The 24,138-nt window shown below is 50.9% G+C and overlaps 1 protein-coding gene and 1 long non-coding RNA gene across 3 annotated transcripts; one reads left to right on the forward strand and one right to left on the reverse strand.

Annotated features, from left to right (window-relative positions):
• On the reverse strand, nt 1-3,574 carry LOC148683128 (uncharacterized). The gene is made up of 2 exons (XM_088660010.1): nt 3,299-3,574; nt 1-371 (listed from the first exon to the last, which is right to left on the reverse strand). The coding sequence occupies exons 1-2, from the start codon at nt 3,572-3,574 to the stop codon at nt 24-26; spliced, it is 624 nt and encodes a 207-aa protein (XP_088516136.1). The 3' UTR covers nt 1-23.
• A 3,421-nt stretch (nt 3,575-6,995) lies between these two features.
• Nucleotides 6,996-22,216, forward strand: LOC118076578 (uncharacterized). Of its 2 annotated transcripts, none has more exons than XR_004691514.3 (4): nt 6,996-7,548; nt 14,290-14,427; nt 16,042-20,108; nt 21,412-22,216. It is a non-coding gene; the product is annotated as an uncharacterized LOC118076578 (long non-coding RNA). The 2 variants fall into 2 exon arrangements; XR_015947519.1 differs by having other exon boundaries at nt 21,956-22,213.
• The last annotated feature ends 1,922 nt before the right edge of the window (nt 22,217-24,138 follow it).

Here is a 24,138-nt window from a genome sequence, read left to right on the forward strand (position 1 = left end):
TCATGTATGTCTTGTTTATATTATTAATATGAAAATTGCATCTTCCGCCTGCGTCCTCTCTGCTGCGGCCGCCCGGACCCCTCGTTGTCTGCGATCTCATAGACAGTGATGCGCAGCTTGTCTTGGCCCCGCTCCGTGTTCTGGGGGCACCTCTCCTCCACCACGATGTCTCCGAGGGCGTTCCGCCGGTTCCTCACCTCGGAGAGGAAGCCTTCCAGTTCTTGCTCCATGCAGGCCAGCTGCCGGGCGTAGGCTTGCTGGGCTGTGCTACAGACCGGCTTGCGAGATGTGCCCCTGGTCCGGGTGCAGGCCAGCTCCTGAGATGCAGAGAGGTGGTTCTCTTCTCCTTCCCCACAAGCTGCCTGACCGCCCTGTGTGGGGAAGAGGAGAGGCAACAGACCAGTCAGAATGAACACTTGTCCCAGGGGATTCTTTGATCATGATTCCCGCATTGCAGGGGGGTCAGGCCGGATGACCCTTGGGGGTCCCAACTCTATAGTTCTATGATTCTGAGGATAGGATGGCCAAACACACAGGAGAGGGGTGGGCAGCCTGAAGCCAGCCATGGTGGCCAGCTGGCAACCTCAGCCCAATTCATGCAACCCTCGTTTTAGGGTGGGAGAGGAAAAATGAGGGAAAGTGGGGGTGGAAGAGGAAAAAGTACCCCAATCATTTTTTATTAAGGCCCCACCCACTGCAAGTATGGAAGCCCCGCAGAAGGCCCCCGAGAAATGTACCATCAATGGATAAAGGCTCCAAGCCTGGCTGAGAGGCAGATCTTGCCAGCTTCCATACATCTCCCGGTACGAGGGATCCAGCAAACCCTCAGATGGCTTTTGGCATAGTCTCTCCACCCCAGGCTCCTGAGTAAGCTCAGCAAGTCCTGGGATAAGAGGGCAGATCCTCTTGTTACGGCTAAGAATACGTTTCCGAGCACAATTCAAAGTGTTGGTGCTGACCTTTAAAGCCCTAAATGGCCTTGGTCCAGTATACCTGAAGGAGCGTCTCCACCTCCATCATTCTGCCCGGACACTGAGGTCCAGCACCGAGGGCCTTCTGGCGGTTCCCGTTACGAGAAGCCAAGTTGCAGGGAACTAGGCAGAGGGCCTTCTCGGTGGTGGCGCCTGCCCTGTGGAACGTCCTCCCAACAGGTGTCAAAGAGGGAAACAACTACCAGACTTTTAGAAGACATCTGAAGGCAGCCCTGTTCAGGGAAGCTTTTAATGTTTAATAGATTATTGTGTTTTATTTTTCTGTTGGAAGCCGCCCAGAGTGGCTGGGGAAACCCAGCCAGATGGGCGGGGTATAAATAATAAATTATTATTATTATTATTATTATTATTATTATTATTATTATTATTATTATTAGAATAATTGGTCAAAGAGCAGGAATCTTGGTAGGAACAAGAGGACAGTTCTTGCAAAAAAAAGAGAGGAGGAAGTGGACAGTGGGATTCCCCTACCCCAGGGTGGAATCTGTGCTGTTTAAATCATTTATAAATGTTCCAAATTTTGGGACGTGCGTTTTATTTAGGGTGCACCTTGACTTGTAAAAATTCCTGCTTTTGGGGAAGAAAAACAATGTGTACAAAAATCACATGCTTCTGAACGAATACAGGCGGAACAGGCATATTCTGCTAAGCATGATAATGATGGGGGAAAGATGAAATAACATTTGGCACATTTGATACTCCATATACAATTTTAAAGGTCAACACTTAAAATTGGGCCCAAAAATCTGCCCGCAAATGGTGCATCTGCAACAATATGAGACAGTTGCATTTGCGCCAGCTGAAGTTTATTAACTGTCATCCAAGGCAGCCCCATACAGAGAGCATTGATTGCAGTAGCCTATTCCAGAGATCATGGGACGCAGGTGCCGCTGTGGGTTAAACCACTGAGCCTAGGGCTTGCTGATCAGAAGGTCGGCGGTTCGAATCCCTGCGATGGGGTGAGCTCCCATTGCTCGGTCCCAGCTCCTGCCAACCTAGCAGTTCTAAAGCACCTCAAAATGCAAGTAGATAAACAGGAACCACTACAGCGGGAAGGTAAACGGCGTTTCCATGTGCTGCTCTGGTTTGCCAGAAGCGGCTTTGTCATGCTGGCCACATGACCTGGAAGCTATACGCCGGCTCCCTCGGCCAATAATGCAAGATGAGCGCCGCAACCCCAGAGTCGGTCACGACTGGACCTAATGGTCAGGGGTCCCTTTACCTTTACCTTTTATTCCAGAGATCACCAATGCCTGAGCAGCAGAGGCTAGGGCTGCCTTCTATAGTCGATTCCCGCTGATTCCTGCCAGTGTGGTGTCACAGTTAGAGTGTCGGGCTAGGACTTGGGAGAATGGGGTTAAAATCGCCACTCAGCCACAGAGCTCACTGGGTGTGACCTCGGGGGCCAGTCATTGCCTCTCAGCCTCACCTACCTCTCAGGGGTATTGTGGGAATAAGATGGGGAGGAGGAGAAGTATGTTTGCCACCTTGAGCTCCTTGGAGGAAAAGTGAAGATAAATGGGGCAGATGGATGGGAAGGTCAAGGACTGGCTGGATGAGGAGTGATGGAAGCCACCTGACCAAGGTGGAAGCCCACCTGAGCCACCTTTCCCCCAGGGAGAGAATGTGTATCTAGGCTCCTGGTGGTGGGAAACCAGCCACACCTTAGAGGACGGGAAAAGCTGCTAGATGCTGGGAGCTTGGAAGGGGGGGGGGGAACCACCAAGGGAAGGATATCCCGAGCCTGGGGAGTGGTGGTGGGACAAGGATGAGTGGTCAGAAGGAGAAGAGGGAGAAAACTGGGAAGAGGCAACAGGGCTTAGTGAGCTGGGAGAGTCGGTGGCAGAGAGAAGTCCAGAATCAGATGCAGAAGCTGAAGCAGGAGAGGGGGGAGGCGGGAGGCCGAGAGGCAGGTGCCCCAGGCAACAAGAATCAAATTGGCATCTCCACCACAGAAGCAGCCTGATAGCTTTTCTGCTGGCAGCCCCACAAACTCCCAGAACAAAGCGTCTCCTGCATGTCACTGAGCAGAAACAGAGAGGGTCCTTAATTGAGTCTTGCCGTAGACAGAGGAAGAGGCTTGATGCAGAGGGTTAGAGAGTGAAGCAGGGAGTTACAAACCAGTCCGGACAACTGCTAAGAGAGGAGAAACCCATAGAAGTCTCTGTGTGTTCTCTGTTCCGCTTCCTTAATAAAGAAAGCCAACCGGTGTTTCCCGGTCTTTCTCTGTTCTGCAAACAACCTGTTCTCCCCGCCGGCTCCCTCTGACAGTAGGTACACAGGAAGACAGGTAGATTTCCCCTCACCTTCCAAAGCAGGTCGCAGTCCCCCTCTAGCCCCTGGCTGCACTGGTCCTTGCTTGCACATAGGCAATGGAGGGCGTAAAAGACAAAGAGCCACGTGGCACAGACACTGCTGAGCAAAGCAATTGTGCCAAGCCAGCTGCCGCCTGTCTCTGAGCTGCTCTCTCGATATCGTACTTGTGCTTCGCAGGGAGCCTCGGGACCAGCCCCCTTTGTCCCTCCCAGCAGCACCAGCGCCCAGACTAGGGTCAGGGGCAGAAGCTCCCTTGGGGAAGCCATGGCGCTGGTTAGATGGCTTGTGACTCTGAGGCCAAGTGGAGGCGTTCTGGAATTTCCTTGCCCGCCACACAGCCCCCCCATTGTGAGTTCACTAGTCCAGGGTTCTCCTGAACTCCCACTGTCTCCTAGGGTAGCCTGCCCACCCATGCAGGGCCACTGGAGGGCTCAGGCTGGCTGCTGGAGCAGAATCCGAGGCCCCTAAGGCCAGAGTTGCATGAGCTGGGAGCAGCTCCCCAGTGCTGAGGAGGAGAAGGCATTTGGCACATGTCCAGAAGCATTGTTTCTTAGTAGGGGCATGTCATGGACTTGTTGGACGCAGAGGAATGGTGGGAGCAACCAGCTTGGGGAACCACCAAGGGGAAGATACCCCGAGCCTGGGGAGAGGTGGTGGGACAAGGATGAGTGGTCAGAAGGAGAATAGGGAGAAGACTGGGAAGAGGCAACAGGGCTTAGTGAGCTGGGAGAGTCGGTGGCAGAGAGAAGTCCAGAATCAGGTGCAGAAGCTGAAGCAGGAGAGGGTGAGGGGGGAGGCCGAGAGGCATGTTAGGCTGGTGAAGAGTCATGGGTGTCCCCCTCCTGCTGCGACAGAATCAGAAGAGGGCTGAAATGGGCAGAGAAGCGACAGGCTACATGCAGGCACAGTCTCTAATTGCCTGGAAAAAAGCCCTGCAGACAGGCATAGGCAAACCGCCCCTCCACATGTTTTGGTACTACAATTCCCATCATCCCTGGCCACTGGTCCTGCTAGCTAGGTATCATGGGAGTTGTAGGCCAAAAACACCTGGAGGGCTGAGTTTGCCTATGCCTGGTCTTGGAAACTAATTAGCGGGGCCAGTCTGACCTACCTGCTGTGCTCATTAGGCCTGACTCTCAGCCAAGACTGTGAAGATCATGTTTTTGCTAATAAAGAATGAACTCCAACATTGAACGGTGTGATTTTCTGCCTGCTCGCTCTTTGGCAGTGCACAAGGGGTCTTGATTTATTTATTCTTTAAATGCTTTGTGTGTCTTGCCCCTTTCTAAAATTTATTTATTTTTGTAATTATTGTAATTTTTCTTTTTGTAAATCTCCCCCCCAAAAAATGGGATTAAGGGGTTTTCTCAGGGCGTGTGTGCTGTGTCCCACTGGTGTAATGGTGGTGGCACCTGCCTCTCTTTTGATAGGAAATGCTTTGCAGGTGGGGGACAAAAAAACGCGGGGGGGGGGGGAGTTTGAGGAGGGTCAGTTGGGGGGGAGAGTGAGAAATGTCCCTATTTTCATTGGAGAAATGTTAGAGGGCACGGAACTCCCGGACTTTTAGTGGCTGCAGGATAGGCAAACATCCAACAGGTGTAGCTCTGCATGCCATTTCCCATCCATGTCAGGATAATAAAAAAACAGAGAGCGCTTTAGCTCCTGGAATTCTGCCTGCCAGAAGCTAAGGGACCCAGACTGCCGAGCCCTGCCAGGAAAAAACAGAGCAGAACTTGAAAATGCAGCCTTTGGCTGGGCTCAGGTCGCGCCCAACTGTTTGCAGGAGATAAGAGAGGAAAGGAGCCTCCCTTTCCAGCAGTCAGCAAGGCAGGCACCCAACTGGGCACCCAGAGCACCCAAGGGCCTGTCGGCAGAAGGCTGAGGTCAGAAGCCCATCCAAGGGCAGGGTCTGTGCCTGCAGGGGTTGGCTCTAAAAAAAGGGGTGGTTTTTTTGCTGAGGATGGTCCCTCTGCCCCAGATGCTCAGCGAGGCCTGGCTGGGGCTGCCCTCTGCCCAGAGGCCCCGTGCATCCGGAAAAGACCTCTGCAGCTCAGCTCACCTGCAAGGGATGTCCCGTTGGCACCCTAAGGTAAGGTCGCGCTCCTTGGAGAAGGCTGGGAATGCGGTGCAAGAGGCTCAGGTGAGCTTGAAGCCCCCCCTGTCCCCACCTGAGATTAGACAGCAGGGCCCCCAGGCCCATTGTGGGGGGGGGAGGGATGGGAACCCCACAACTGACCTCCGTGCCTGACAGAGAAATGGGGCTTTCGGTCCTGGGTGACAGTAGGTGATCGTCATGTGTGCATGCATGAGTTGGCATAGCCCCAAATAGAGGAGGAGGAATGTGCGGAAGTTCAGGAGCATCTTGGACTTTGTGGTGGGGGTGGGGGTGGGGGTTGGGGTGGGGGTTCCATCTGTGTTCTGAGTTAGCAAGTTCTCCACCAGCCCCTATTGGCCCTTCTGGGTCGGTGGGTTGAAGGATGGGAGGAGACACTGGATCCAGTTCACGTTCAAAGGTGAACTTGCCAAATTTGAACATTCTGGAATGGTCCTTTTTTAAAAAAAATAAAAATTGAAATAAAACAAATCAGTACAGTAAAAATAAATAAATAAGAGAAGCACAAGAAAGCAGCACAGGACATCTGGGAGAGACCGGATATTAGCTTGGCAAAGTATTCAAGACTCTTGCGAAAGCCAGTTTTCACGTTGCCCCAAGGAGAGGTTGTTTGTTGCATACGAGATAAAATCTCAGGGTCCTCCAGGCCTTAGGCCACAGGTAATTTATGAGTTGCTGTATTCCCCCCCCCCCAGCTAATGCTAAACTCCACATATTTTCATAACCAGAGCAAAAGTCGCAAGTCCTGCAAGGTTCTGCATTTGGAGGCAACTAAAGTTTTGTTTTGGCAGGTGCCAAAAGGGCCCTTGAACTGAAATGCAGCCTCCCTTTGAATTCTGCACCTCTCTGAATTTTGCAATGCACTTCTGCAGCCACATAATGTATAGCAAGATGCATTTACTGGGATAAAGCGTGCACATAAATGCCTGTATTAGTGAAAAGAGCAGACACCATTGCATTATATTAGGGGGAAACAGCTTACAAAATTGTGTACATTTGTCAAATGCAAAGATGGGTTTATCAGGAGAAAATTGCACTAAAATGCTTGCAAATTTTAAGTGTGTGTGTGTGTGTGTTTTAATGCAAATTGCTGCAGAAATGTGGAGAAATAAATTTAAGACTTGGGAAATGAACCAATATTGAGAGATGCATCCATCCCACAATAGCTGACCCTTTTTTTTGTAGTTATGGAGATTTCTCTTGCTCTTTCGTCCCCCCCACTTTGTAGCTTATTAGAAGTCAGGATGCCAAATTGCTCTCTATGATGATGCTGGCGACGGCACGGATCCTGTCAGCAGCAGGTTGGGCTGTGCCAGCCAACAGGGGCCAGCCTGATTCCCTTTTCCTACTCCCCAACAGAGCTGAACTGAGCATGTGCAGAGTGCACTCCCCTTGTCCCACTGCGTACGCCTGGTTCATCCAGGGGAACTGGAACGTTCTAGGGGAAAGGGCTTTTCCAGGTGGAGCGTGAGAGTTTAGAGGGGTTGGGGCTGCAGTCTTTAAGCCTGACACTTCCTCTTTAAAAAAAGAATCAGGAATTAACCCCTACCAGCTTCTCAGTTCCATGGACGCAGGGGAGGGGGGCATTGATGGGAAGGTGGGAGGGAGCTCCTCCCGCCTCCTTGGTTCTTGGGGTGGGGCTGGGAAATGTCCTCTCCAGTGGGTCAGGGTGGAGGAGGCCAGCCCTGAGCTTTGCCAAGGCCCCTCGGGAGTCTTCCTGTGGCCTGTACTTTGCATCCCCGGAGCAATCCTCAAATATTTGCAGCCGTGGTAATCATTAACCCGCCTGGGCATTATGAACGCCCTGGGAGAGGGGTGGCTGAGCAGTTCTCACCCTGGGCATCCTCGGGGACAGATCTGGCGGGGGCGCACTGTGGGGCTTGAGGACCACTGAACACAACACAGGCCTGCCTGATCAGGCCAATGGCCCACCTGGCACATCCTCCTGTTCTCGCAGTCGCCAGCCAGGTGCTTATTTTGGGGAAACCTGCAAGCAGGACTCGAACGCAAGAGCCGCCTCCCCTCCCGAGGTTTCCAGCAACTGGGATTCAGAAGCATTGCTGCCTCCCACCGTAAAGACAAAGCATAGCTGGGAGCTATCGATAGCCATCTTCATTGCTAGCAAAGGTGAGCTTATTTTTTTAGGGTGTGGGGTCACCTTTCCTGCTCCTTCCACCTGTGTCTCCCCCCCTCCACCTGGCCTCCCCTCCCCCCTCTGGCTCAGGTTATATTCCAACCCTGTGCCCGATGCTCTCCAAGGAGGCAGGGAACTCTGCTTATTTTGGGGGTTCTCCCTTCCTGACCCCCCTTAAGCTTCCTGTGGCTCTTGGTGGGGGAGCTTCTGCCCCAAAGCCTTGCCCTGAGGGTGCCCTCTAGATTTGGAGGCTGCAGCCGGCATGTTAGCCCTGGACTCTGGGAGCAAGTGGGCATTACCTTCTTTCAAAGCTATCATTAGGTTGGGGGGGGCGATGGAGGGGGGGCGTTCTCCATTGGACAGGTGGAGGAAGATGAAAAGGCAGCTGCTTCAGGTGGCAGGTGCAACAGGGCAGGTGGTGGGCTCAGTGGGGTGTGCTGTGCAGCCGGCTCTGAGCCCCCTAAGCAAGCCTGCTGTCCCCAGGGGGAGTGGAGGACCCTCTCCTTTCTATTCAGCTTCCAGCCTGGTTAGATTCTGTACACTGAGAAGGGAGAGGCACAATTTTGTCCGGATGCTTGGGCAGCAAAAAGTCCTGCACAGGCCTTGGGCCTCCTCTCTGCAGACTCTGCCCTCTGCTCAGTGGTTTTGAGTTATTTTTTTATGCCACCTTCTGTCCTCTAGGGCTTACAAGATATTTCTCTCCACCAACCCCAGGTGAGGTAAAGGTAAAGGGACCCCTGACCAGTAGGTTCAGTTGTGACTGACTCTGGGGTTGCGGCACTCATCTCGCGTTATTGGCTGAGGGAGCCGGCGTACAGCTTCCAGGTCATGTGGCCAGCATGACTACGCCGCTTCTAGCGAACCAGAGCAGCACACGGAAACGCCGTTTACCTTCCCGCCGGAGCAGTACCTATTTATCTACTTGCACGTTGACGTGCTTTCGAACTGCTAGGTTGGCAGAGCTGGGACCAAGCAACAGGAGCTCACCCCGTCACGGGGATTCGAACCGCCAACCTTCTGATCAGCAAGCCCTAGGCTCTGTGGTTTAACCCACAGCGCCACCTGCGTCCCTCTATGTGAGGTAGGCTAGCCTAAAAGAGAGGGTCCCTGACCTGAGGTTGCCTAGTGAGCTTGGTGGCTGAGCCAAGGGGGCTTTGAACCTGGAGTTGTAGTGGTTAAGAGAAAAAAAGGTGGGGTGGAAATGCAACCAATCCCTTAATTAAAACTCTGCACATGGTCAGAAGCACTCTCTTCTTGTAGCCAGGCTTTGGTGCAGGAGGAAGATGACCCAGCCAAGGGACCATGAAGATGACCTCTGGTGTGGGAAATGGTTTGGAAAATGAGCCCCATGGAGCTGTAGGCCCCAGCTGGGAGGACCTTGTGTGTAAACTGGGGGAGAACTTCTGCTTGGTGTCGGTCTGGGTATTGTCAGCATGGCGTGATTTTGCGGGTTTTGATTTTTCCCAATGTTCCTCTAGATCAGTGGTTTCTAAACTGTTTTGGGCCCTCACCCCCTCCGTCCCATAAACTCATCCCCAGTGCCATGATAAAATTCAAAACAGTAACAATTGATTGTGCATTTATTCAAAATCTGTTTTATTGTTATTTTAACTCCTCAAATGTTTTGCTCTCAGTTTTTCTTAGTGGTAATTATATTGTTTTATCTTTGAGGTGTTTCTCTCTCTCTCCCTCCCCCCCTCCCCCTCTCCAATCAGGCAGTGTATAAATCTTATGAACTAGCTAAATAACTAAATAAAATCCCATTAAAACTATGTAGTTTAATTAATTCAACATAATTGATCCGGTGATACCAGCTTTTCATAGTCTAAGAGTCATCAACACCTCCAGCTCCCCCCGCTGCCCCCTTGCCTCTTAGCATCCCCCTAGGTCAGGGGTCAGCAACCTTTTTCAGCTGCTGGTCAACTGTCCCTCAGACCATGTGGTGGGGGTGTGAACGAATTCCTATGCCCCACAAATAACCCAGAGCTGCATTTTAAATAAAAGGACACATTCTACTCATGTAAAAACACACTGATTCCTGGACTGTCTGCGGGCCAGATTGAGAAGGCGATTGGGCCGCGTCTGGCCCACGGGCCTTAGGTTACCTACCCCTGCCCTAGGTAATCTCTCCAGCATATGGCAGTGCTCAGCCCCTGGCCCAGGCATCCCCAAACTTCGGCCCTCCAGATGTTTTGGACTACAATTCCCATCATCCCTGACCACTGGTCCTGTTAGCTAGGGATCATGGGAGTTGTAGGCCAAAACATCTGGAGGGCCGCAGTTTGGGGATGCCTGCCCTGGCCTAGATCCTGCCCTGCCCTGCCCACTATCTGACCAGGGGCATTCTGTCCCTCTCCTCTCCTCTTCCCTGCACATGCCCAAACTGATCCTCAGACTCTCAAAGAGCAGGAGACATTGGGGGGGGGGGGGAAAGAAGGAAGGTCTTCTTCCTGGGCTCCTTTCTGCTAAACGCCTTCACAAGTCTGGAGGATTTGTAAGGTCCCAGGGCACATGGCCAAAATACAGCTCCATCACAGCCAGGGAAAGATGGAGGGGGGGTCTGCATCCTTGGCAGCATCCACACACCTCTCCCCCCCCCCACAGAGCATCTAAAAAATGTGGGGTGAGCTGCGGCCCTGCCTCTACAAGCCACACCTCCCCGCATTGCTGCCATCCATCCCACTTAGGGCTCTTGCTGCCAAGGTAACCAGGTCTTGAATCACAGAATTGTAGAGTTGGACCACGAGGGTCATCTAGTCCAACCCTCTTCAAATGCAGGAATCTTTCACCCAACGTCGGGCTCGAACCCACGACCTGGAGATTAAGAATCTGATGCGGCAGAGCTCCGATCGCCATCCAGTCCAAATGACACCTCCGGTTGGTCCACCCGTCATAACAGTGGTTCCCAAATTGGGCTGTAACACCCCCTGGGAGGGGATGATAATAATAATAATAATAATAATAATAATAATAATAATAATAATAATAATTTATACCCTGCCCATCTGACTGGGTTTCCCCAGCCACTCTGGGCGGCTCCCAACAGAATATTAAGAACACAATTACCAAGGGGGGGGGGTGGCACTGTAAATGACTTTCAGACTTTGAAAAGCCGGCATCACTGGATCAAGTTGATCAGTTGGGTTGAATTAATTCAACTACAGAGCGTTAACTGGTGTTTTTTTTAATTAATTGTGCAATTAATTGTTTTGAATGCAATGATGTTATTATCTTCCTTAGCGGGTTATGCAAACCGCTGTTCTGAATGATGCTTTTTAAAGGGTAGCGCAGGGGGGCATTAGGAGTGAGTTCATGGGGCCAAGACAGCCTGAAAAGGTTTGGGGAAGCTGTTGGTGAGGTGGTCTTCTTCTTCTTTGGCGATTAGTCGTACCCGAGTACGATTGTCTTCCATGAACACAGTGATTCTTAACAGTGAGTCTGTAAGTGACTGTGGAGGCCAAGGTGAGCTGGTAACTTCAGTTGGCCCAATGCTCCACCAACAAGAAAATGAAAGCAATTCCCCCACTTCGGCAACCTGTGGGTTGGTAGGAAAGTTGTCTTGCTAGGGCAAGGCACGGCAACTTTATTTCTTTATTCATTTCCCTTAAAGCCATCCCGCCCTGAATGATCATCAGCCCTAGCAGTTGGACCAAGTTCCACAAAGCCCAGCAGATGAAGGCAGAGGCCTGGGCTGAGAGCTCCTTGGCCCCCTGCTCCTGGCGGGTCCAGAGTCCCTTCGCTCCAGCTCTTTATGGCACGGCTGTTAGCATTGCTTCCTGTGAGTGCCAAGTGAGCAGGGCAAAGTTCTCCTAGGTGCCAGGGAGCTGCCAAGAAAATGTGCCTGCCTCCCTGGGTTACGTGCCCGGTTTGCTCCTTACCTCCTGAGATGGAGAAGCTGTGAATTTGGGGGCTGGCTTACGGCAAGGATGGCTAACACCTGATAGTCCCTCAAAGGCAGTGTTTTCCACCACTGGAGTGAAGGGAGAGAGCTCCTGCCATTTACTCTTAAAGAGAAAGCAGATGATTTATCATAAGAACATAAGAAGCGGCAGCTGAGTCAAGCCAATGGCCCATCTCTATACAGTACCTGAAGGAGTGTCTCACCACCCTTGGTCAGGCTGGACACTGAGGTCCAGTTGTGAGGGCCTTCTGGCGGTTCCCTCACTGCAAGAAGTGAAGCTACAGGGAACCAGGCAGAGGGCCTTCTTGGTAGTGGCGCCCTCCCTGTGGAACACCCTCCCATCAGATGTCAACTTTTGGAAGACATCCAAAGGCAGTTCTGTATCGGGAGGTTTATAATGCTTGATATTTAGTTGTGTTTTTATATGATGTCAGAAGCTGCCCAGTGTGGCTGAGACAACCCAGTCAGATGGACGGGGTATAAATACTACTACTACTACTAATATTCCCAGTGTCCTCTTCTCACAGTGGTCTGTGGGAAACCCAGAAGCAGGATCTGAGCGCGAATAGCCCCTCTCCCCACCCTCTGTATTTTCCAGAAACTGGTTTCTGCCTCCAGCTGTGGAGGCAGAGCTGAGCTACCCTTATTCATTCATTTTTATTAAATACTTTCTTGGTTTACAAAAGTACATGCCTTGTCTCTTTTTCCAGGCTATACAGTGTTTCTTACAAATCAGTGACATGCGTTGTGAGACAGTGTTGAGTATAGTATAAGGTTGAGGAGGGGTGGGGAGGCTTATATTGTTTTGTATAGTGTAATGTGGGGTTTTGTGTCAGCGTCAACTGAGAAAAAGAAGAAGAGTTTGGATTTGATATCCCGCTTTATCACTACCCTAAGGAGTCTCACGGGTGGCGCGGGTGGCGCTGTGGTCTAAAGCACTGAGCCTAGGGCTTCCCGATCAGAAGGTTGGCGGTTCGAATCCCCGCGACGGGGTGAGCTCCCGTTGTTCGGTCCCTGCTCCTGCCAACCTAGCAGTTCCAAAGCATGCCAAGTGCAAGTAGATAAATAGGTACCGCTCCGGCGGGAAGGTAAACTGTGTTTCCGTGCGCTGCTCTGGTTAGCCAGAAGCAGCTTAGTCATGCTGGCCACATGAACCGGAAGCTGTACGCCGGCTTCCTCAACCAATAACGCGAGATGAGTGCCACAACCCCAGAGTCATCCACGACTGGACCTAAAGGTCGGGGTCCCTTTACCTTTAAGGAGTCTCAAAGCAGCTAAATATGGTCTGAAGCTCAACATAAAAAAACCAAGATCATGACCACTGGTCCCATCACCTCCTGGCAAATAGAAGGGGAAGAAATGGAGGCAGTGAGAGATTTTACTTTCTTGGGCTCCTTGATCACTGCAGATGGTGACAGCAGTCATGAAATTAAAAGACGCCTGCTTCTTGGGAGAAAAGCAATGACAAACCTAGACAGCATCTTAAAAAGCAGAGACATCATCTTGCCTACAAAGGTCCGTATAGTTAAAGCTATGGTTTTCCCAGAAGTGATGTATGGAAGTGAGAGCTGGACCATAAAGAAGGCTGATCGCCGAAGAATTGATGCTTTTGAATTCTGGTGCTGGAGGAGACACTTGAGAGTCCCATGGACTGCAAGAAGATCAAACCTATCCATTCTGAAGGAAATCGGCCCTGAGTGCTCACTGGAAGGACAGATTGTGAAGCTGAGACTCCAATACTTTGGCCACCTCATGAGAAGAGAAGACTCCCTGGAAAAGACCCTGATGTTGGGAAAGATTGAGGGCACTAGGAGAAGGGGACAACAAAGGACGAGATGGTTGGACAGTGTTCTCGAAGCTACGAACATGAGTTTGACCAAACTGCGGGAGGCAGTGGAAGACAGGAGTGCCTGGCGTCAGGGCCGTCTTGAGCAGATCACGCGCCCTGGTGCTGAGGGGCGGAGATCGCTCCGCTGCCCGCCCCGCCCTCGCAGGGCGCAATTGCGCGGCGCCCTCCTTACCAGGCCGGCGCCCAGCTTACCAGCCCCCCGCCCTGGTGCGCTGCCCCACCGGGGCTCTACGTAGAGCCGGGCCTGCCTGGCGTGCTCTGGTCCATGGGGTCACGAAGAGTCGGACACGACTAAACGACTAAACGACAACAACAACAAAGCGGCTAACATTCTCCTTTCCCTTCCTCTCCCACAACAAACACTCTGTGAGGTGAGTGAGGCTGAGAGACTGCAGAGAAGTGTGACTAGCCCAAGGTCACCCAGCAGCTGCATGTGGAGGAGCGGGGAATCGAACCCGGTTCACCAGATTACGAGTCTACCGCTCTTAACCACTACACCACACTGGCTCTCTTTCTACTTGTTGATTACATTTCCTTGGTAGTGAGATGTATTAGGGGACAGGGTGTGGTTGGTTGTCTGTGGTTGGCTGCAGTGAGGTTTGTTTGCTTTTATGGGGTGGGGAGGCTTGTTGGGTCAGGTAAGCCAGATTGATTTGTATGCTGTCAGTACGTTCTTGTCGTTGTCTTGTTGGGCTGTGTGTGTGATAAAGGGAAGCCATACTGGGGTGAAGGTGTCCTCTTCTATTTGTCCCTGTGTCAGTTTCAGTTTATTGGTTAGCTTTTGTAGCCAGGCCGTTTCCCATACAATTTGATACCATTGGTCCATGTTTAGACATAGCAATGTCTAGCTATGAGGCTTCTGCCTGCTGAGAGTAGGTGGGTTATAAACTCTCTGTAATGTGAGTGGTCACTACGATCTTGGAGGGTGTTCAGTAGGGCCAGTTCTGGGGTGAGTTCTAATACCTGTTTGCACATCTCTTGTAGGACTGCTGTCCAGAAGGGTTGGATTTTAGGGCATTCCCACCACAAGTGGAGGTATGCAGAGGTGCAGCCTCTCCAACAACTTGTGAGGTTCCTGGGCATATCAGCGCCAGTTTCCATGGTGTTGAGATCCACCTGTAGGTGAGTTTAAAAGTGAGTTCCCTTCTTTTGGCTGATATGGTTTAGACCATTGGGCGGGATTAATTTAATAGCCTATGTCATGCTCCCATTGTTCTTTGATACTGAGCCACCCTTAATAGCTTTATCCTCCACAAATTTGTACACTCCTTTTTTTAAAAAGTACAGTGGTACCTCGGTTTAAGTACACAATTGGTTCCGGAACTCTGTACTTTACCTGAAGCATACTTAACCTGAAGCAAACCTTCCCATTGAAAGTAATGGAAAGTGGATTAATCCATTCCAGACAGGTCCGCAGAGTACTCAACCTGAAGCGTACTTAACCCGAAGTATGAGTGTAATTGGTTCTGGAAGGCCATACTTAACCCAAAGCATACTTAACCTGAAGTGAACTTTCCAATTGAAAGTAATGGAAAGTGGATTAATCCGTTCCAGACGGGTCCACGGAGTACTTAAACTGAAAGTACTCAAACCGAAGCGTACTTAAACGGAGGTATGACTGTAATCCAATCTGGTGGCTGCCATGGTTTAACTATGTGCTGCATGAAGAACTTTCATTTACAGTATTTACAGGTAGGTAGCCGTGTTGGTCTGAGTCGAAACAAAATAAAAAAATTCCTTCAGTAGCACCTTAAAGACCAACTAAGTTTTTATTTTGGTATGAGCTTTTGTGTGCATGCACACTTCGTCAGATACACTGAAACAGAATCCACCAGACCCTTATGTATATTCAGAGGGTGGGGGTGGGGGTGATGGAAATGAGTGATGGGCTGATAGGAGTGGTAAACCTGTTGATGACTGTTAACGACTGTTAATGACTGCAATTGGTCTTGCGGGGTGGGGGAAGCAAGGGCTGAGGTGCTAAGGAAAGCTTGATCATGTATAATGAGATAAGAATCCTATGTCTCTGTTCATTCCAGGTGGCTCCATGGTTTTAAGCTTGCTAATGAGTTGCAATTCAGCAACTTCTCTTTTAAGGTGCTACTGAAGGAATTTTTTTATTTTGTTCCATTTATCTGTCCTGTATGTAAAAGATCTTCCTGTCTGCTCTTTAGACAAGATGACAAGATCAGGCAGAGTGCTTTAGCTCTGTGGGGACAAAGCTGTGAGGGGTGCGGGGGCACTCATTATGGTTTAAACCATTGGTTGTGCTTAGCTGCTGCTGAGATGGAAAGAAGATGGAAAGTCCCTACCAGAGAAGAATGGCAGATCAAGTGATGGATTATGCCAAAATGGCTAAAATGACCAGAAGAATCAGAAATCAGGAAGACCAAAATTTTAATAAGGGATGGGGGAAATTTATAACTCATCTTAAAGACCATTGTAAACAGTTAAAATTGTTAGTAGGATTGGAATATCACTTGTAGTTTAATGGTGAATTTTGGACACAATGGAGAGGCAAAAGATGTTGGATTATCATAAAAGATGCAGGATGAAATGATTAACAATAGGACCCACAAAGGGGAGGAGGGAAGTCCAAGAGATTCCTTGGAATCTTTTTTTTAATGTTGTATGTTGGATATGTGAGTGTAAAATTTTAATCTGAAGAAGATGATGAAGACCCGCATATGTTGCAAAGAGAATGGACTAATCCTGGCTCCTCCTTGTCCGTTGCAGGTACACCCTGGCTCCGTGGTCACTCCTGGTCAAAGGCCAAAGACTTCCCCTCCAGCATGGAAAAGGCAACCAATGGAAGCAGCCTGCAGCGCCTCTCACTGGCCGAAAGGAGGTGGGGAGCTCCTGCCCAGATAAGGGAGGGGGGTGCCTATCGGCTGTAACAGCAACTCCACGTGGAAGCCTCAAGCCATTCCAGTGGGGCGGCTGTTATTTTGGATGGGCACCCAAAAACGCACCTGGATGCCACCGAGAGACCAGGAGGACAAAGGGGAGAGATCTTTTGACCCAGGCGCTCTGTGGATCATGTGCTCAGGGATGGACAGAGTGAGTAATGGGACATTTCGTAGAACTGTGGGCTGGAAAGGACTCTGGTGGTCATCTAGTCATAAGAAGGAGATTCCAGCTGAATGTTAGGAAAAACTTCCTGACGGGAAAGTCTGTTGGGCAGTGGAGTGAACTCCCTCTAAAGGTGGTGGACTCTCCTTAAGTGGAGAATTTTAGACAGAGATAGGATAGCCCCAATCTGACAGCGATTCCTTATCGGGGATTTCTGCATTGCAGGGAGTTAGACTAGATCAGGCATAGGCAACCTTGGCTCTCCAGATGTTTTGGAACTACAACTCCCATGATCCCTGACCACTGGCCCTGTTAGCTAGGGATCGTGGGAGTTGTAGTTCCAAAACATCTGGAGAGCCAAGGTTGCCTATGCCTGGACTAGATGAACCTTGGGGTTACCTTCCAACCGCAGCATTCTATGATTCTTTGATATAGCTTTATTTTCTACCTTGTGGGTCAGGGCAGAATCCTGACCCTACCCTGCTATGCAGCAGCCCAGCGGCCATATTGATAGGCAATGCTTTTTAAATTTGACCACTTTAGAAAACCCATTTCCATACAGGAGGGGGTGGTGATGGTGAATGCATTTATTTCCTTGGCCCCTTTGTTATACTTCCAAAGCCATGTGGGGCTGGTGATGTCCGGGAAAGGCTTTGACACAAAATAATCCTGTAGAGGTTGTTCCTGATTTGTTCCCACAAAATGTGCATGGAAAGATGCTCATTGAGCATGCACAAAACTTTTGTGAGTTTATATGAGTACTGTATTGGGATGCGGGTGGTGCTGTGGGTTAAACCACAGAGCCCAGGGCTTGCCGATTGGAAGGTTGGTGGTTCGAATCCTCGTGACGGGGTGAGCTCCCGTTGCTCTGTCCCAGCTCCTGACAATTTAGCAGTCTGAAAGCATGTCAAAGTGCAAGTAGATAAATAGGTACCGCTCCAGCAGGAAGGTAAACGGCGTTTCCGTGCGCTGCTCTGGTTTCGCCAGAAGCGGCTTAGTCATGCTGGCCACATGACCCGGAAGCTGTACGCTGGCTCCCTCGGCCAATAAAGCGAGATGAGTGCCGCAACCCCAGAGTCCTCCACAACTGGACCTAACGGTCAGGGGTCCCTTTACCTTTATGAGTACCATATTATCACACGCTTCCCCCCCATGCTGTTTCCCATCACAACCACTAGATGGCAATGCCGTATAACAGCCATGTGCAATTTTGGGGCAAAACAAATTTCGATCAATGCTCAATAACAGCTCATCTGGAGGTGCCCTCAGAAAGGCAGGATGCTGTCAGACCAGGCCAGGCTGTTGGTCCATCTGGCCCAGTATTGCCTACTCTGCAGGCAGTAGTTCTCCAGTGCCTCGGGCCCCTGCATCACCTGCTACCTCCACCTGGGCTCCTCCATCACCTGTTCCCTCCATCACCTGCTACCATCACCGGAGCAGCTGAACCAGGGACCTTCTGCATGCCAAGCAGCTGTTCTGCCCACTGAGCTGTGGGTGCTGCCAGAGAACACGGGAGGCTGCTGTTCATAGAATTGTGGAGCTGGGAGGGACCCCATGGGACCCCCTGCAATGATCCATTGATCTCAGCCTTGTCTAAAACGACAGGAGCCAGCTCTCAAGGATTTCATGCTTATGGCCCATCTGCCTATGAAAAGAGCATGGACAGGAGATGGCTCCGGCCTTCACAGGTGCACCCAAGGTGGGCTCTGTGCCCCATTTCCCCTGATGGGTCAACCAGGAGGAAGTGGTGCTTGGACGATGCATCTAGGCAGAACCAGACTGAGGGCACACTGCTATGACCTATGAATTGACAGCCAGTCCCCCTCCTGTCTCCTGGCTGTCAGTTTTGTAGGGCACAAGTATGTCTCTCTCCGCGCCCTCCCTGCCAAACAGCCCTTGGCCTGAGAAGGAAGGAAGGAAGGAAGGAAGGAAGGAAGGAAGGAAGGGGAGGAGGAGGAGGAGGAGGAGGAGGAGGAGGAGGAGGAGGAGGAGGAGGAGGAGAAGAAGAAGAAGAAGAAGAAGAAGAAGAAGAAGAAGAAGAAGAAGAAGAAGAAGAAGAAGAAATTGTCAACAAGGGTGGAAGGGGGTAACTAGGAAAGCAGAGCTAATGTGGCATGATGGCTAGAGCACAAAGGTCAGGCAAGTGCAATGGGGTGGCGAGTTCAAATCCCCATTCAAACCAGGAAGTTCACTGGGTGGCCTTGGAACACCACTCTCTCTCAGTTGAACCTACCTCACAGGGTTGTTGTGAGGATAAAATCTGGGTGGGTGGGAAGAGACTCATGCTTGCTTCACTGAGCAGCTTGGAGGAAGGCATGTAGAGTGAACTATATATTTTGCATTTCCCTCCTTTCGTTTTTGAAAATGGGCAGAGCCTCCCTCGGAAAAAGGCAAGTTCTGAGGAACAGGGAGTGACTGAGCCAGGCCCCCTGGGGAGGGAGCCCCACATCTGAGGTACCAGGAATACACCCCCAACTGCCAAGCCTCAACAGGGCAGTGGGGCAGTGAGTTTGGGGTCTGGCCTCGATCAAAACATACTGGTGGGAAACTATGAGAAGAGAAGATTTAAAAGGTTAGGAAACACTTGGGATGGAGCTCAGAAATGGAGCAGCAACTACAGGTAAAATTAAATACCCTCTGCTGCATGCTGGGACTGTCAGATGTGTTTGGATCAATGGGAGGTTCTGAACAGACTTCCAGGGCAGCCCCAGGTAGAATGGATTGCAGCAGCCCATCCTGGAAGTTACCAAGGCGTGAATTTCTGTGGCCGGCTCTGTACTTACTACAAAGCTGGTAAAAAGCATCCCAGGCCACCATTTCCCACCAAAGCACTGCGCCAGAGTTGCAGTCCTGATTCTGCATGGGGAGAGCAGCCCCCTCCAGAACAAGCTGAGCATAATAATAATAATAATAATAATAATAATAATAATAATAATTTATTATTTATACCCCGCCCATCTGGCCGGGTCTCCCCAGCCACTCTGGGCGGCTTCGAACAGAAGAATAAAACACAACAATCTATTAAACATTAGCGGCCCAATGGAGGGAGATAAGTGTGGAGTGGAGAATATGGAAGTCTAGCTGAAAACGGTGTGAACAAGTTTTGATTGATGCAATAATGAAATACTGAATGGTATAGTTTTTGTAAAGGATTTATGATTTGTAAAATGAACCATGGAAAGAGAAGAAGGGAAGTCATTGATATATTAAGGGTGTTAAATGAGTATTTTAAATTGTAAAAAAGAAAATTTAATAAAAATATATATGAGAATATGGAAGTTTAACAAAGTTCTGGTTTTCCCTATGTTGAATACTTCAATGCTTTTTCTTTCTTTTTTTAAACCACACCATTTTTTCTACTCTTGCTTTGCTGGTGCCCCTAAACACATGCTCCGTCGGCCCACTGGGGAATCCAGTGCAGAGGCTGAGCTCCAAACCCTGAATCAGAAGATTCCTCCCCAGCAGGCAGGTCTTCTGTCTTCTCTAGATTAAGTTACAGGCATGTAATCAGCCGTACGCAGTTGGGAATCTGGCTTGCACTGGAGCAACAGCTCCCTGCCGGCTGCTCTGCACCGTCACCGAAGCGCCAAGAACATGCAGACAGCAGCTGGCCTGATCCTGGGCGGAGCTGGCCTCTGTGTGCCTCGCAGTTTGGCCCGGCTCCTCGAACCCCACCCATCAGCTCACGCAGACCCATGTTTGTGTACAGAGCTAGTCTTGGATGCATCATGGTGAGTTTCCAGAAGTCAGGAACAAGGGGAGTAGCGGTGGGGCAAGGAGATAATTTTGGAGCCGGGTTTAATGCACTCTCCCTCAGTCACCCCGAACACTTTTGGTCAGGGGCTTCCAAACTGTGGCCCCTGGAGTCTGGGAATTGTGTGTTTTGCTTTCCTTCCTTCAAAATGTGCTAAGTCGGTCCAGCTGGGTTTGCCCCACTCCTGCCACACATTCTGCTGAGGGGCTTTCTGGACACCTGCCCCACTGTCCTGCCCCGATGGTGCAGCTGGGGAGAGGGAGGCAGTCTGGGACTCTGCCTCCTTTCTCGCTTTGCAGAGAAGTGTGGGGATGCGAGTGGCGCTGTGGGTTAAACCACAGAGCCTAGGGCTTGCCGATCAGAAAGTTGGCGGTTCGAATCCCTGCGACGGGGTGAGCTCCCATTGCTCGGTCCCAGCTCCTGCCGACCTAGCAGTTTGAAAGCATGTCGAAGTGCAAGTAGATAAATAGGTACCACTCCGGTGGGAAGGTAAACGACGTTTCCGTGTGCTGCTCTGGTTCGCCAGAAGCGGCTTTGTCATGCCGTCCACATGACCTGGAAGCTGTACGGCAGCTCCCTCAGCCAATAACACGAGATGAGCACTACAGCCCCAGAGTCGGTCACGACTGGACCTAATGGTCAGGGGTCCCTTTACCGTGGGGATGAAAGCCCCCATCCTCTGTCCCCGTGCAGGGTTAAAAGCCACCCTGCCCCCATTGTTTCAGGCCTCATTGTAGCTGATGATCGAGCCCTAGTCAACAGGAAAAGTCCCCAGCCTCTGCTTCCTTCCCTGGCATGGAAACTGGCTTGTTTGGATGGAGGAACCATTGCTGAGAGAGACACAGGATGTGCCTGCCTCCTCCTTGGCAAGTGGCCCTCTCTAGCTCTGGAGCAGCTCTCTCTGGGGCAGGGTGGAGTCTGGGGCCTTCCCAAGGCACTGGTGGGAATCACAATTGCAGGCTTCCCATAATGGGCATATGGTTGGCCGGTGGGGTTGCAAGTGCAAGAGCATCCCAGACCCTGAGATTTCAGGACCCAAACCTGAGATCCTGGGGCGGCCCCTGGTGATGTCACAGAGGGAGGCCTGCAGTGATGTCATGGGGCATGCCTTGGAGATGGAGGTTAATTGGGGGAGGGGAGGGGAGGGGAGAAGGGCAGGTTCCCCAGTGTGTCTGTGCTGCAATTTACAGCCCGCTCCTTGCTGGGCTGAAGCTTGCAAGCTGCATGCACAATCTTCTTAATAATGGTTGTTGTTGTTGTTGTTGCTATTACTATTAAAGGCACTCTCACCCAAATGGAGATTCAGGCTCCACACCCCTGTGCCACCAGGAGGGGACCAGGCAAACCGAGAGACTTCAGGTCAGATCTGGGAGCCTTTCAATCCTTTTGTCCACCGTGATCCATGTACTGCAGAGGTGGACTAGATGAGCCTTGGGGGTCCCTCCAAACTCTTACCTTCCAAGGAGAGCAGGGTGCAGAACCTTCGGCCTGATCCCACTGGGAGGGCACTTCTGATCATGGTGCCCCCACCCCAGGGATTCCCAGGTAGGTGCATCTCTGGGTGTCTGGGCTATGGCTGAGCCGCAGGTGGTGGGCTGGACAGTTCTAAAGACCCACCCCAAGAGAGAGGGCACCAGGCGGCCAAGGAGATGACAAGGCCTGTGACCTAACTCAGCAGCACTTTGCTCCGTTGGTGGCTGTGCAATGGACATAAGAGTGTCGTGATGTCAGGCCAGGCGCCTGGAGTTTCCTCGGCCCAAGTTTGGGCCCCTGCTGAGAGAGCGATGGCTTCCTTTTCCTGACCGGAGGCCCTGTTTACTACAGCTTCCTAGTGGGATCAGGCCGGAGCTTCCCTTGCCCTGCCCTAAATCCTGGCAGCCTGGCGTTCCTTGAGGACTGATCCTGGATGAAAAACACCCACTCCGTGCTGGATTACGCAGTGTGCAGCCTAACCTCCTGCAGCAGAGCAAAATACAGAATGAGAGGAAATCAGATCCTGTTGTGTGTTGCGCACGACATGCGCATGCGTCCATTTCGACGTGTTTTGTGTCGTTCCAAAAAATAAATAAATACAAATATTTTACTGTTTGGTATTGTTTTCATTTTGAATTACACAGGGGATAAAAGCACCACAATCTTTTTAGTGCTTAGGGCCTCTGAAAGGCTCTGTCCTTTTTATGGGAACAGTGATGGGACATAACTCTCTGAGGAGCCTCCCCACTCCCCACCCCACCCCAAATTGGTCAATGCTCCTCTGTGTCTCCCATCACCTGACCTTGGGCCGGAAAGAGTCCCAGCCACCCTCTGCTTCCAGAAAGAAGGCTTTGGATGCCGGCACATCCGTTTCGGAGGCTCACATGACTGCAGCCTCTAGGGCTGGGGAGGAAAACAGCCTCACAGGGGGGCCATTGTGCCCAGCTGACTGAGAAAGGATGCTGGGGCGGCGGAAAGAGAACTGCAGGCTTGCACCAGGTCTCTCTCTCTCTCCTCTGCCCCCACACCTGCCTTGGTTTGACTCTGTCAGGCACCAGGCGCACCCTTGGGGCATGGCAAGCCAGCCTCCCTTGGAGATGCGGCTCAGCGCATCAGTGTGCAATAAAGCACTGCGGGGTGTGCAGTAGGATGGGACCCCTCCTGAGCACCAGAAGAGGCCTTTCTGTCCCACAGGAAATGTGGGAAGCAGGGGAAGATGCACACACACTCTCCGGCCAGGCCTATACCTGACTGTTTTGGCTGCCAAGGGCCTCCCTTACAGAGGAGGCCTCATGCCTCAGTAGGGTCATGTGGTGGCGGTGATGTGAAAGCCACCTTCTAATATCTGAAGGGCTGCCTCACGGAAGACACAACAAGCTTGTTTTCTGATGCTCCAGAGGGAAGGACCCAAACCAACAGATTGAATTACAAGGCGGGAGATTCCGACTAAACATTAGGAAGAACTTTGTGGTGATAGAATGGATAGCCTTGGAAGGTGGTGCCAACTCTCCTTCGTTGAAAGTTTGGATGGCCACCTGCCGGGGATTTTTTTTTTAGCTGCGATTCCTGCACTGCAGGGGGTTGGACTAGATGCCCGTTGGGGGTCCCAACTTTTCGAATCTGTGGAGAGATAACAGCCCTTCTCCACGCCTTGTGGTGGCTCACTTTATTCCCTTCCCCCTCAACACGTAGCTCTAGAGCTCTGGCGTGCTCTCTACAACCTTCCCTCCCTCCGAACGGAGGACTTTTGCAGTGGAAAATATGAGGCCCACATGGCCTGTCAGGGAAAGGCTTTCCGAGGGATGCCTCGCTCCCTTATTTGGGAGGAAAAATCTTGTCCTTTCATTTTGAGGCTTTTTCTCCCCTGGCTCGGATTTTGGGAGGAGATTTTTTTTAAAAAAGAACTGCCTTTAAACCTGACGCAGCACATTGGAATGATCATATTCCATTTCGTGGCTGGTGGAATGAGGGAGAATGAAAGGGAGCAGGGGCAGCTTAGCAAATGTTGGTTGGGGTGGGGCGAAAGGAAAACCAATCAAAATCCTGGATGGGGGACGGAGAAGAGGAGATACTCCCACCCCAACCCCCAGGTGCCACAGAAGTTTGCGACTCCAAACTGGGTGGGGTGGGTGTGTGAGATTTGCATTTTTTCCAAGAGCTTGCAGATTATTCCCAAATTGAAGTTCAGGAAATAGCAGGAAATCTGTAACATTCTTTACTCACATATTTATATATTCCACAAACAGGCTCGTTGCAGATGCTGAGGTTTTGTATTGTCGTGCCACTACAGAAGACCCTTTTGGGCTGAAACACCCCCCAATTTTCACCCAATTTCCCATGAATTCATTATCCTTAGAATATCACAGTTGGTTGGCTTGTGACTGACATTTGATATCTATGCACTCCTCACCGCTAGGCACATTCTGTTTTGTTTGCCGTTACTTTTTGTTGATCCAGATCATGTGGCTTTGCAACTTTTGACTTTAAAAACGGCTGCTTTTGCTTCTAAACTTTCCTTGATCAAAACCACGCTG

This window comes from Zootoca vivipara, chromosome 16 (assembly GCF_965207765.1).
Source record: "Zootoca vivipara chromosome 16, rZooViv2.hap1.1, whole genome shotgun sequence".
In the NCBI taxonomy this organism is placed as follows: Eukaryota; Metazoa; Chordata; class Lepidosauria; order Squamata; family Lacertidae; genus Zootoca; species Zootoca vivipara.